Here is a 14411-nt window from a genome sequence, read left to right as displayed (position 1 = left end):
GTAGAGACTAAGATACGAAGGGTTTGCCAATTTTAAAAAATGGTTTAAATATCTTGGGATTGAAATATGTTTGATTGTTAGGTAATTCCTTTATATATTTGCTGCATGTTTTTATTTATATCAATTGTTGTATTTACAGAATTTTTCTCTGTGAAAAGAGCATTTCATTGCTGTGGACCTAATGGGAGTTGTCTTAATTAGGGAAATAAGTCCAAAATTACAAGCCTTTTAAAAGACACATATTTTCTCCCAAATAGTATTTTGCCCCTGCTTATTATAACGTGTGTTAAAGCAGTATTCCACCTAGTCAAGTATAATAATTCAATATAATATTGCTCTAGTACTGTATTAACTATATTATGCTGTAAATGTTTTAGAGTTGAGATTTTAAAAAAAGTTATAGCTTCTAATATGTTTGAGCTGCAATATCTCTGTTCCCAGTTCTTCTCTGTTTATATACTTCTTTGTCTCCTAAACTTGGCTTCTACGATGCTTTTCAGGGGCAACTCACAAATTAAACAAGAATGTCTTTAAGAGACCTTCCTTTTTGTTTGGTTCAATGACATTGCAGTTGGCATGCATTGTGCCCTGCTACATAGACAAATGTTGACTTATAACGTGCTTTCAGAACTTTGTAAATTATAGCTTAATATATAATAGTTTTTGTTTTGTAAAACGTGCAATGGACTTAAACATTTGTATGATTGATAACCCAAGCACTGATTTATACATCCTGCAGTCTTCACCATAACTTTCTGAATGACATTGGTTTAGAAGGCCTGAATAGTTGATTGATCAATAGGCATAGAGCTGTCTTTTTAAGACAGGTCACTAGTTCATGCTGATAGATTTCGTCGTTGTGACAGGTTAGCAAGCTATGAATCATTAATTTCTTTGTGTACACTCAAAATATGACTCATTTGGATAACTTAGTTGTGAAACAAAGCTATTAATTCAAAGTCATTATTTCTGAAGTTTCGTTTAGAAAAACCCTCCATCTGCTTACAAAATAAATCTATTATGGAATGTGATATTTATTGCCTTATATTTTGGCAATATAACTCACTTATTAAAAGTACATATGTAGGCTTTTTTTCTATACCTTGAAATAAGTCCAGTGTCCAGAATCATCCTTTGAAGTGTCAACTGTGGCAGGATTCATCGTGCTGAGCACCTACTATGCTCAATATTTTGTGTTCTTTTTCTCTATTAAAATAACTACCATAGCACTCCCATAAAAATTCTTAACTATGATACTAGCATATTCCTTCTGCCACTCCCTCCCTGCCCTAACATCTAGTCTCTACCTTTTCTTGCTTTGCCCTGTGAAATAGGAGGGCTGCAGACTTCCCTGGCCTCTGGTTTCTGTTGGTTCATATAAGGCACAAACAAGAGCTGGGAGGGCAGAAGGAGAAGCGGGTCATGGCATTTCTGCCCTCTCTCTCCCTGCTTGGTGCTTCAGTTGAGTTCAGCTTCCCAGGACTGTAGAGCCTGCCACATGGCCTTGTCATTACAACTTGCTTTCTCTCTAAATCCTGGTACCTGTTCCCTTTCCTTGTCCTTTCAGTCAGGGTGATAATAATAGCTTCCACTTGTTACTAGCCCTGAGCTACCGTAGTATCCCTCTCTTTTTTTCCTCTCAAACATTGAATCAACTTTTGTAAATAGTAAAATCTCCTGAACTTATCCAATTTAAAGCACCACCTATCTCCCTTCAGGACTCTGACTGGTATAAGCATTTCCCCTAGTATCACACTTCTGAGACTTACACCCAGATGCACCTAACTCCAGCACCCAAGTCTCCATAAATTGCAGACGCCATCATTGCCATTGGATGGTAGATTAAAGTAGGAAGAAAGGGAAACAATTAGTTATTAGAGAGCTTATTATATGTGTTGACTTAGTGATCTAAGTAGACTTCCCTAGTTGTTAGGCATTTTGGGACAAGGCATGCAAGACATATCATGATAATGAATGAGGGTGTAATGATGCCAGAGATGATCCCATGTTGGTGCAAACTCAGGAACTTAATATTGACCTGAAGGACTTAACGTTTGATCAACCACATTGCCAAAACCAGGAAAGTGGCCAATAGAACTCAAATATCAGATTCTCAAACTCTAACTTTATATAATATTTACAAAGTTTTGTCCTGTATTTATTAAGTAGCAATAACATAAATATTGATGAGAGAAGAGTGACAGAACTCCAGATACTATCGCAATACGAGTAAAATTTCTTTGGGAGACTGGACTTCTCAGAACTTGAAAGATTTATTGAAATTTGGAAGACTTAAAAAATATATTTCTATAATGTTGTACTGTCATTTTCAGAGCTAAATGAGAATGCAACACAAAAGTCACAGTCTGCTTATTATCCGAACACTGAAGAACTAGTTTGGCCACATATTTGGTGCCTTATGGAATGTCTACTCATGAACCCAGTTCTGCTCACCAGTCTGAAGTATAGTAAATTCAGTGAGGTGGAGATGGGAATGGGTGTGGAATAGATAATGAGTCAAGTTAGCAATTAAATTTATAGTACAAAACTGTTCTTTTTCTGTATATAATTCTGTAGGAATTCTCACTCTGTTAAAGCCCATGGTAAAACCCATTCACATCTTTTGCCCTTTGATGGCCTCTAATATTTGAGTATTTGGAAGTAGGACTCAAATAAAATATACAATCAGATGTTTATTAAGAGTAAACTCCAAAGAAAAGTAGTTTCTCAAGATTCATAAAAATCCGGAGAAGTGAACTGAGACATTAACTCATATGTTAAGGAGAGAATGCCAATTAAAATAAGGTTTGTTTATTCTATCACTAGCAAGTGAAAATTTCTCCAGATATCCCTCCTGGGCTTCCTGTGTTTGGTATCTTCTAAGGCCATTTTCATTTCTACTGGAGACAGCTACTGTGGCTTGGATAATCAGCGTGGTAAGAATCTGGAGTGTGAGCATTCCTTAAGCCCACCTCTTACCCGTGGAAAGCCACAAATCCTTTCCATAGTTTGTACTCTACACTGAAAAGACAGAAACCTAGGAGCTTCGCTGTGTCTCGGTGTCTCCAAGAGAAGTGGGTTGGGTACCTCCTGCCTTGTTCCAGGCACATACACTGCACTCAGGGATGGCTCCTAGCCCAATTTTTCTAGCACCTGAGAGGCAAATGCAGTGTTCGTGAAGTTTGAGCAGCTACCTGTGAGTTTTTTGCTATGATCTCTCTCTCTCTCTTTTTTTTTTTTTTTTTTTGGTCACTTCAGCAGGAGTCTCTCCTCTTGCTGTAGCCCGGGGCAAAGGAGTGGAATGCTCCATAGGAATGCCTTCAGAAGGACACCCCCTACACCCCGAAGTAGGCTGGGTGGAATTGTGGGACCAGCATATCAGCAACTCGAAGAGTCAAGGATCCCAGACCAGGATATGATACCTTGCCAAGGGTAGGTCTTCAAAGTGATGGAATTAAGGGAGGGTGTCTTTAATGTCACAGCTTTACATTAAGTTATCCAGTTTTAGGGGGTTTATTCACTGATTTTCTTATTAATTGTTTATGGTTACTACCATCTTTCTTCCACAAAAGGTGAATCACCGTAAAAGAAGAGCTATGATGGATACTGGTACTTGGGAAATATTAGAGTAAAAAGAAAGAATAACATTAGGAAGAAAATATATGTAGACATGGAGGCAATATGTTACTATGACATTGCTAAAACAACTGGGAATTTGTCTTTGATTAAATGAAATAATAATAATACATGTGTCTTAGGAAGGCTGGAGTGTACCTTTATCTGTAGGACAAAATGACTGGATTCTCTGATTAATATCGTGGGCAATATTCTGGATGCTAATCTAACACACACACACACACACACACACACACACACACACACTATCTGCCTCCACTGAACTTAAATGCAGGATTTAGGTCAATGGTGAGAGAGTGGTGTCACAGCATCACTTACTGATCTCATATCTATAAGTTTCTCACAGTACAGCGTAAAAGGGTGGCTCAGCACACCATGGCTGCTGCTCCATATGATGCAAAAGTCGTCCCTTCATCTCGTGGAGACGGCCCTGCACAGGGTGAATTTCAGCCGCCATTCATATAGCTGGCATTAAACAAACACAGCAGACTGTGCTTAAACTTACTTAGAGTGACTGAGAGTTCACTACTTATCTGAGTTAGAGAAAATTTTATCAGGAGCTTAAGTTTTCTCATTTATAAATCCCTGGAGGATTTTGAGGAAGATTTTTTAAAAATGTCCTATGTATAAAGAGCTTTTACTTGACACTAAGTACACAGAGAAGTAGTGCCAGTAGCTTTTGTCACAGTCATTGTCATAATGTCATCATTAATTTCAAGAGCAATGCAAACAGGGTTTACTCCAGAAATGTCAGGAATCAGTCCTCACTCAAGCTGGGTTCTTGTTGCTCGAGTTTTTCCCTCTTTGAATGAACCAAGCCAGGTTTCTATGCTGCTTTGGCCTGAGTGATTTTTCCATACTGTCTATATTAAGCTGAAGACCAAAACGAATGCGAGGTCTAGCATGGAGCCATCATTTCCTTGCTCTTTTCTGGGCATGAGATGCATGGAAGCGTGCCCTGGCAAAGCTCAGCAACAGATTTCTTCAGGAAGACAAGAAGACAGGAAATACGTACATAAATGGCCTGAGGCTAGGGTTGGTAATTTTGAAGAAATTCCAAGTGGACTGTAAAAGGCATTTGGTATAGCGTTAGGGTGACAGTTGCAAATTCAAGACAATAGCCAAATTAATTGTCCAAAAGGTATAATTCAAATTAAGAAGCAGTTTGCATGCCTCTTGGCCTTATCTCTAGGAAAAGGGTTTCCATTTAGCTTAAAATTATAACTAATCATGTTTCCTACTGACTTTTCTTTATAAATCACTAATGAGATCTCTTAGGAGTATATCTCTCTCTCCCCACTTTTCTATCTATCTATCTATCAATCATCTATACATACACACACACACACATACATATATAAAATTCCCAGCGTGATGTTAGGAGGAGAATGAATAGTGAAGGAAAATCAACTTCATAGATTTAGTGAATACACAGAACATCCAGCCCATGCCATGGTAGCTGTGTGGGGCCCTGTTATGGCTTCATTCCAGGTGCTCTGGGTAGAAGGATGCTCTGAGCCTGTGGCAGGCCTAGGCCATACGTACATATATCTTTGGGGGCTCAGTGATCTCATTGAATGTTGAGGCAATGCTTCTTCTTTTTTTTTTAAACCTTCTGGGATACTCACATTTACTGTCTGTGTGGTCATGGATTTGTTTTGGTTCAATCACCATTGGGTTGGGAATATTCCCTCCAGCTGCCTGGCACACACGGATACTTTCCTGTGTGTGATATGCATTTATCAATAGCGACTCTAAGTATAAGTCACTATGTGCTCAGCACAATGAATCTCAGGGAGCAATCTCTCATTCTCAATTTTCGAAAACAGCTATTTTCCACTTCCAGGAGACCAACTGTCTCTGTGGATGGAAATGGGATTGGTACTAGCATTTCACAGCTAAAGGCCCTCTTCAAATTTGGCCCTAGCTCAGAGGTGGGGGTAATGAATTTGCAAGAGGCACCTGCTATCTGCTGCTTGTTTACCAAGCATGTGGGCACTGTCTGCTGCAGTTAGGCCCCCTGTGTATGGGGCTTCTCTTCTTGGCATGAACTTCAACCCCAGCTTGAATCCAGCCCCTGTCTTGAGGTAGCCTGGGGAAGGAGTGAGGTACAGAGGAGATTCTTGAGGAAACTTTCCCTTGACTGGAGCCCTGGTCAGTGATACAATGGTAAAGGCTCAGAGAATTTTGAACTACTTTGTGTCAGACAAATCAAACTAATGTTTTCATATGCCCGAAGGAAAGAAATGGAAGCACAAAAGTTAGATTCACATTTTAAAAGTGGACAGGATGCAAAATATATTGAGTCACTACCACACCTGTCTAGTAATTATTTTATGTATTGCCCTAAAGTTATTTAGAAATTTTATAGATGATGAATACTCTAAAAATAGCAGAGTTTAAATGACTAGCCCATGATGATACCCAGAAAGAGAGTTGAAACTGAACACTTATGTAGCCTTTCTATTTCTTATATAAACAACCAAACCAGGAAAGGGATGTGAAGAAAATCACACTACTGGCTGATGTTTTATAAACAGAATATCTAATTGTATGGCTGCAGGGGGAGACATGGATTCCTTCAATGTAGTGTGATCATTCATCGCTAAATGCCCTAGGAACTGAGTCTTGGCATTCACTAGAAAAATGCAATTTCCTTAGCCTGACCCCTGAATTACTGGGAACCAAACAAAGTGTTTAATTTTTGGAAATTAATCTTTTTTTTTTCAAAGGATGCGTTGACTCACACAGTGATAGACAAAATGCATGAGTGATTTCTTTGTTGAGGGATGAGAGGAAAGGCAGTCCAAATTGGAAGGGCAAACGCCTACATGGAAGCAGCTTGTGAAAGAGTCACTAACTCTCAAGGGATACGGAAAGTTCAACATCTGCTAACTCAGAATCACATCTAGACATTTAGCACCCACTTCACGTTCTACTGGAATACTAGCGATGGGACACTCACAGCAACTCTGGGGAGGAAGTGAGGATTACCACTGTGCCTGTGATAGAACAGGGCAGAGGCATCATTTCAATGAGTCCTCAGGGAAATCCCTCCTCCCCAGACATTAATTAAGTAAGTGTCACACCCTGATTGTTGAGGAAACTAGAGGAGGCTGCCATTTGGCTGATATTCCAGAGCATGCAATGGTGCGAAGACTTGAAATCATATTTGATTCAAGACAAAAATTACATATTCTTGTTGTTTAAAGTCCATTTACGTTATGGTAACATTTTAGATTTCAGTTATTGTCAACCATGTATTAAATACCTGGCTTGAGAAGTGACCGACAATAGTCAACTGCAATTGCTCTTTGTCCTTGAGGTCCATAATTCTGCATTCATTTTAGAAGAATACTCAAAGCCTGGTATGATTTGCCTTTGGTAATGTCTCAGCCATGCTACTTAGGGGTTTACAATTAAAAATGTCCTTAATATATTTGCCCCTTTATCCACCATTTTTACAAAAAGTGTTTAGGTCCAAGTGTTGTGAACTTGTACCTACTATCATCATATTTCAAGGTATAAGATTCTACCTGCTGATACACCCGATGATATGGGTATGAACTATGATTTAATCTGAGCCATATGTCTTGGCTCTCTTTTGTGGTTGGACTGGGCAGGCAGACTTTCTACATCTTCATACAGACTAATCATGGTAGCAGGGTAGTGCTGAGGACAAAACAAATAAGCTGAAATTTCTCCCCTTTCCTCTTGTCAAAACTGATTCATCAGATGGTGCCTGTGGCTCAAGGAGTAGGGTGCCGGCCCCAGATACTGGGGGTGGCAGGGTCAAGCCCGGCCCTGGCCAAAACTGGAAAAAAAAAAAAAAAAAAAAAAAACTGATTCATCAATCAAAACCTGTAGGCTCAGATTTTTCAGTCATATAACATGAAAATGAAATGAGTAAGATCCCCTGTGAATGTTCAAACAGCTGGCTGCACAGTTTGTTTTGGTAAGGATTCTACACATATATCCCCCCAAAAAAAATGTTCTGGTTCACTTTAGGCTATCCTTTCATTAGCAGCCTCTGAGTTCGACAAGAACTAGCATAAGACAGCTTGGGTATAAACTCTTCCTCTGCCGCTTAGTAAAGGTATCCTTGGGGGCAAGTCATCTATGTGCTTCTTCGTCTAGTTTACCCATCCTTTAAAACTCAGTGATAATAATAAATGAACCACAAGGTTTTTTAAAAATAAAATGAAGTAATCAGCGGTGAAAATGATTTCTAAAAGCACTATGCAGATGTTAGCTGTTGTTATTATGTTTGAAAATGGATATTAATTGGGATATAAAGGGAGCATTTACCTTGAGGATGTGTTTAAGTATTTGTGGGTTCATTCAATCAAAATTTATTTATTGACAGCTCTGTATTAAACACAGTGAAAGCAGGAGAGTGACAGAAATCTAAGTCTATTCCATATCTTTGATCACTGTCAAAGGTATGGAATAGACTTTAGAGGTGGAAAGACAGACCTCTAAATTGTTTCCATCGTATCCCTGGAACACAAACTTCTATCTATTTAATATGCAACACACTTCATTGTGATTATTATCTGCATGTATAAACACGATTTTTAGTTACTGTATAATGTAAGTCAAGGAAATGAGATTCATTATGTGGCAGGTTAATATGTTTAAATTGTGTGGAAATTATAATGTTTAATTTAGTGTTTAAATAAAGAAAAAATAATGGAGAAAAGGGAATTTAAAAACTACTGTCCACGTTCCAAAAACACATTTCTATGAATGTATGATATACCCATCCTACTTTCTGTCACTGGAAAACTCCGAGAAAAATTTACTAGCTATGAACAGGCAAGATAGATGCTGGACCAGGTTTTGGCCCCCTGACCTTATGTGCAGGGGCACCTTGGTGTTCTTGACAAGACCTTGTCATGTGCTGATGGAGCCTATTTTGTTGGCTTCAGAAACTAAATGCAGAAAGCTGCTACTGATAGAGGCCCTGGGGAACCCACTTCATAGTCTTTCCTGGGCAGTTTGTGGACCCCCCCCCACCCATCTTTAGGCTCAACAATCTGGCAGAGAGGCAGTCCCTGTAGAGCTGATTTCCAAGAGGAATTGGATTTGGATCCCCTAAAATCAGCATGAAACAAAATTTCAGGAATGTTGCACCCCGATGCTTCATATTGGGTTTCAACTAGGTTGGCCACAAGTCTACAAACCCCGGGCTGAGAGGGTGGTTGAGTTGAGGGAGTAGCCTGACGCTGTTATGGGTTTCCTGTGTGTCACTATGGAGAGGCCACACTTACCTGCTCAACCCCCATTTACTTTGTATTCTAGGATAGAGGTCAGGAAGACTATATCCCACCTGCCTATACAGCTGTGGTGTGTTGAAAGACCCCTGGACTTAAAGTAAGAAGATCTGGGTTTGAGTCTCAGTCTGTCACTTATTTTCTGTGTGACCTTGGGCAAGTCACTTCACCTATCTGAGCTTCAGTTTACTTCTCTGTTTAACTGGGAACATAGTATCCGTCTCATGGGGTTGCTGTGAGAATTCAGTGAGATGGTGCATGTGGAAAGTGCTTTGTGCATTGACTATTGCTGGAACAAAGCACAGCAGAAAGCAGACTGGATCACACTTTGTTTATTTTGCAGGTATTCATCTAATGGTTTGAAAACACAACAAAATGCATCAATAAATATGCAACTGCCTTCCAGAGAGACAAACCCCTATTTTAATAGCTTGGAGCAAAAGGACCTGGTGGGATATTCATCCACAAGGGCCAGTTCTGTGCCCATCATCCCTTCAGTGGGTCTTGAGGAAACCTGCATGCAAATGCCAGGGATTTCTGAAGTCAAAAGCATCAAATGGTGCAAAAACACCTACTCAGCTGACATGGTCAACGTGAGTATTCCCGTCAGCGATTGTCTTATAGCAGAACAGCAAGAAGTGAAAATATTACTAGAAACTGTCCAGGAGCAGATCCGAATTCTGACTGATGCCAGGAGGTCAGAAGACTACGAACTGGCCAGCGTAGAGACCGAGGACAGTGCGAGTGAAAACACAGCCTTTCTCCCCCTGAGTCCCACAGCCAAATCAGAACGAGAGGCACAATTTGTCTTAAGGAATGAAATACAAAGAGACTCTGCACTGACCCAGTGACTTAAGATGTAGGAATCTGTGCATTCTAGGCGTTGCTCAACAGGAAAGAAAGGAAATTAAATACAAATTATTTATATGCATTAATTTAAGAGCATCTACTTAGAAGAAACCAAATAGTCTTATCGCCCTCATATCATAGTGTTTTTTAACAAAATATTTTTTTAAAGGGAATGAAATGTTTCAGGAGGGATAAAGCTTACCACTGAAGCTTTTGGGTAGAATTTCGAGTCCAATTTCAGTTAGTCCCAACACTGCCCTCTTTAGCTCTTAGAAGATGTGGGTGATTCGGAACCTTGGTCCCACAGTGCCAGTGTCCTCATTACAAAGTACTGGCAGTTACCTGGTTTCAAAGAGAGAAGAGCTGTATTAGGAGGGCGGACGCACCAGTGAGCAATGCCCTTGCCATTCGGTGTGTGAGTCCCAACCCCTAAATTTCTATTCACCCAATAGCCTCATCACAGGTTATGTCATGTCAACAAATGTGGTGTTTTCTATTTGATTTTTAAGAATGGCACAAAGACTCTGGAATAGAAAGGAGGATAAAAGTAGAGGGAGTGATCGGGACAACCTTAACTACTCTCGTGTGTCATCTTCCTCTGAAATCTGAAAGTGCAGAATCTCAGAGGAAGATAGGAAAATATTACAGAAAAAGAGACAAAAAAAAAATCACAATGTCGTGTCACTAAAATCATACTAATAGAAATGTTTTTCCTTGAGATTTAGAGGCTCTGAAGGAGCGTTTCTCAGTTTGTGTGTGCCTGTGTGAACATGTGTGTGTGAGTGTGCGTGCGTGTGGGCTTGCTCACTCGAGCACATATGCTATATGCACATGTGTTCATTGTGTGTGTGTGCATGTGTGTGTATATTAAGCTTGCTAACCTTTGTTCGGAAACATCAAGGAATCTAATACTAAAAAAAATTCCCTCTTAGATATCTGTTCACTTTAAATTTTTCCATTAAGTATGAAGTTCAGTTATTAAGTTCTTAAATCAAGGTCACTTACATGGTGGGGTCCTCTAAAATTCTTGACAATGTCTAGACCATTTTCTGATGTGAGTACTTTTGAGAGGAATAGCTATCGGCTCTTTAATGAGATTTGGTAGCACATGGGAAGTTAATTGAGGATGTGTATTTATTCTGAATCATGCCTACTTAATTTACACAAGGCAATTAACAAATTGACAGTTACCATTTGCTTTCTCATCATCCTCATTACTATTTATTTTATAGCAAGTCTGCTACGTGTGGACCAAGGCATCAGCTTATGTAGTTAATATGGAAAGAATAAATTTGTTGAAATCACGAAGTCCAGACTATTCAGTTCACAAGGAGCCCCTCAACCCCCAAAGAACAGTAAATTGTGTTGTATGTTCATTTGGAATAAAGCAATATTTTTACCACTGCTAAGGTGAACTGAAACCTCTCCTGAAGATTTGTCTGTTTATTTACCCTCACTTTCACAGGGCGTACAAGGAAATTAGTGTTCACATACCCAGTCTTCTTCCGATTATTGGTGGTGTTGAGTTGTTATGTTTACACTGTTTTAAATAAAAAGGCACAGTATTTGAAAGTATATAAAAGATTTCTCTTACTGCATTTTGGGAGAACCTTGGTTTAAATTTCTTTGTGAAAGAGTTGACATTCCATGGGAAAAGAACGTAACTATTTCTGAATCAAGCAGTGACTATAGACAATGCTTATTTTGGGTTAAGATTTTCTTTCTGTTGAAATTACATTGCAAATTGCTCTTTGAGAACTTTTACTAACAGACAGAATGCCATCCAGAGAAAAGAAAAATACTATGTTTTTATGAAAACTACTTATTACAAATTCAAGGTCTCAAATGTTGAAAACAACTTTGGTAGAAATAACAAAAAGTTGTGTGACACTTAGTGTTTGCCCCAACATAGTTTTGTTGTTTTAATATAGAGGAGATATTGTTTGAATTTTAAAAGATAATTATAAGTTTTTAATGTGTAGATCATCCAAGTTCTCACTTAAAAATATTTTACCTTTGGGAAAGTTTTAGAAAGATAGTCTTAATGGACAGGTATGTAAGAACCAACACAGCATTATTGTGTTGAAATCTGTCATAATCACCAAACAACTAGAAGGCTTTGCAAGTCTGTCGAAGTCAACTTTGTCCTTGTCTTTTAGGTTAAGATGTTAGTTGTTGCTTATTTAAAAGATCTATTCAGAATTCACCATGAGGAGGGTATATGTTCTGTGACTCACTGTAGTTATTTTAATATATTATTTACACTGAAAACATCAAGCTTGACAATAAAACTTAAGTCTTGATCTAACCCTTTATTTTTCAAAAACTGAAGTACAACCACATATTATGTAATTATTAACCACACCTCCCTGTGTATTATGAAAGACATGAATTGAATATCAGGTATACACACTGGAAGTCTGAAATAAAGTTTAGAGATACAGTTACTTACGTAATTAAAAGTTAAGACAATGTCCTCCATAAAGAACAAATATGAATGGTTACTTTCAATAGTCATTTATCGGCTTTTGGAATACAATGTTTTCCTGTGAAAAGTGTCCAAAATCAAAACGTACCTCCTTGGGCACCAGGTTGATAAGTGCTGATGACATCAAGACATTCAAAGTTAGTCTAACGTGACAAACACCTACAGCCATCAGTACTTTGTCCTTCCAGTTCACATGCCTTTAAGGAAGTGCTTATTTCTACTAGGCATCTTTGATTTTTGCTTTATTTTTCTTGTCTTCGTTATATGAATAGATATTTGGGAATTTGTAATTAAATCGACTACATATCCATTATTTACAGGCAAATGAATGCTAAAATTATTTTTTACTTTAAATCATTTTCTGATTTTATGAAGCATATGTTATTTCTAATTTGCCATTGTCTACCGTGGAATGCTATTGTTCAAAATATGTGACCAATCTTATGGTAATAAGAAAAAATAGAAATGATGTTGGAAAATGAGCATCACAATTTTCTTCCTGGATTCTCTACGTACATGAAGTTCTCTGTGTTGTTTACACTCTGGTCCAATATCTACCTTGCTATGGATTAAGGACTAAATATTTGTAAATTTATCCATAATTTACATTCTTTCTAAGTAGCAATAGCAAGGTCCTTTAGAGGAGGAAAAGTGCTATTTATAGGACTTCACAAATTAATCTGTTTTGATGATAGTAACATATCAGACCTACCAAAAAGAGAACAGAAGGGCCAGCAGACTTCAAGAGAATGCCTGTTGGCTTATGGAGCTAATGAGAGCTACGATTTGGGTGGGTCTTCTGGTGCCCATAGTTAATGCTATTGGTAGCCAGGTCACCACCAGAATACAAAGTGTATCAACAGTTGTTCACACTCATCCTGCTGTATGGTGCTATGGAAAACCATGACTCCCTGATATGTGTGTGTGTGTGTGTGTGTGTGTGTTGGGATGGGAGGAATGGTGGTCCCTGTGACTCCAGCCCTGTAAACCAGAACATATTACACCGAGACAAGTGCTGTGATACATTTCTAAAATAAGTACGTGTAAAATAAGCTTAGGGGCACAGCAGGAGGGGCGGGATTTTTATTTGACCTTTTGGTACTTGGGAGACATTTTATATATACAGAATACTTTTTTATTATTACTCAGTTGTATAGATTCAATGTTTTCAATGGATAGCATGTCTATACTGTGTTTGTACTCTCGTATTTAGAAATGCAATATCCATCTAGGCAAAACCAGCACAAGTTTTCTGGGCTATTCTCTATTTTAAATTCATCCCAATATGCCCTGGGAAATGAAGCCTTGAAATAAGCTTTATCTGTTCTTCTTTCATTCTTTTTTTCCCTTTTAAAGAAATAATGAGAGTAAAGGAAGCAAATCACTCTTCAATATACACATTCTTCTCTTATATTGATCTGTTTTCTATGTGACCACACACACACACACACATAGGTATGTTGCATTTTGTGTGTCTGACTATTTGGGTAGCTTTGTTTTTGCTTAATTTGGCAAATATCAGAATGATTGACTCATGACATGCCAATGAAATCAAAGCATTTAGAGACAAGCCAACTAGGTGACATTTTGATCATACAAGCATTTTCAGTTCCTTTTCTTTCTTCGTCAGGTAGAAATAGCTTTGGTAGAAGTACCACAAGATCCTAGAATAAAACCTCTGCTAGGTTACTCTTAGAAATGAAAATGTAAATGATTATTGTTCCTATAGTGTATAATGGTCTCCAATGTGCTTTTTACAAATTTAACTGTAACTTCTCCCAAAGGTACTTAAACAGATACCCTTGACGTCTTGTGCCCATTGAACTCTAGTAATAACAGTGTGTGTGTGTGTTTAAGGGATTACTAAGTGTTAATGCTGGTATCCCAGTGAAGATAATTGCAGGGGTGACCAGACATAATCTTGATAAAAATAGAGAACAGGTGTCTAGCACTTTCATAAATTTGTCACAAATATCTGTATTAATTGCACATTTATTGTTGCCTATGAACATATTTATTGTGCGATTGTAAACTATCTTATTGTTGGAAATGAATTAGAAAATCTTTATATTGAAAGTTGTCCTTGTGAAAGCTTCTAACATATCTGTGCATTAGAGTATTTTCAGGCCTCATCTGTCAAATAAGTTGGGTGATTTGGTTCA

General features: G+C 38.2%; 1 protein-coding gene across 9 annotated transcripts in view; it reads left to right on the top strand.

Moving 5' to 3' along the window:
• Positions 1–11172, top strand: part of NRG3 (neuregulin 3) — a 1182620-nt gene extending 1171448 nt beyond the window's left edge. For 3 of the 9 annotated variants that reach the window (XM_053585932.1, XM_053585931.1, XM_053585929.1), the window contains 3 exons: positions 3259–3432; positions 8941–9012; positions 9256–11172. In XM_053585932.1, the coding sequence (XP_053441907.1) occupies positions 3259–3432; positions 8941–9012; positions 9256–9763 (754 nt within the window). In that variant the 3' untranslated portion in view covers positions 9764–11172. The remainder of the gene's footprint in view (positions 1–3258; positions 3433–8940; positions 9013–9255) is intronic. The other 6 variants (XM_053585933.1, XM_053585930.1, XM_053585937.1 and 3 more) reach the window with 3 other exon arrangements.
• Positions 11173–14411: the final 3239 nt, after the last annotated feature.

This window comes from Nycticebus coucang, chromosome 3, assembly GCF_027406575.1.
Source record: "Nycticebus coucang isolate mNycCou1 chromosome 3, mNycCou1.pri, whole genome shotgun sequence".
Classification (NCBI taxonomy): Eukaryota; Metazoa; Chordata; class Mammalia; order Primates; family Lorisidae; genus Nycticebus; species Nycticebus coucang.
Note: the sequence above shows the minus strand (reverse complement) of the source record. Positions and strands in the feature narration are given on the sequence as shown.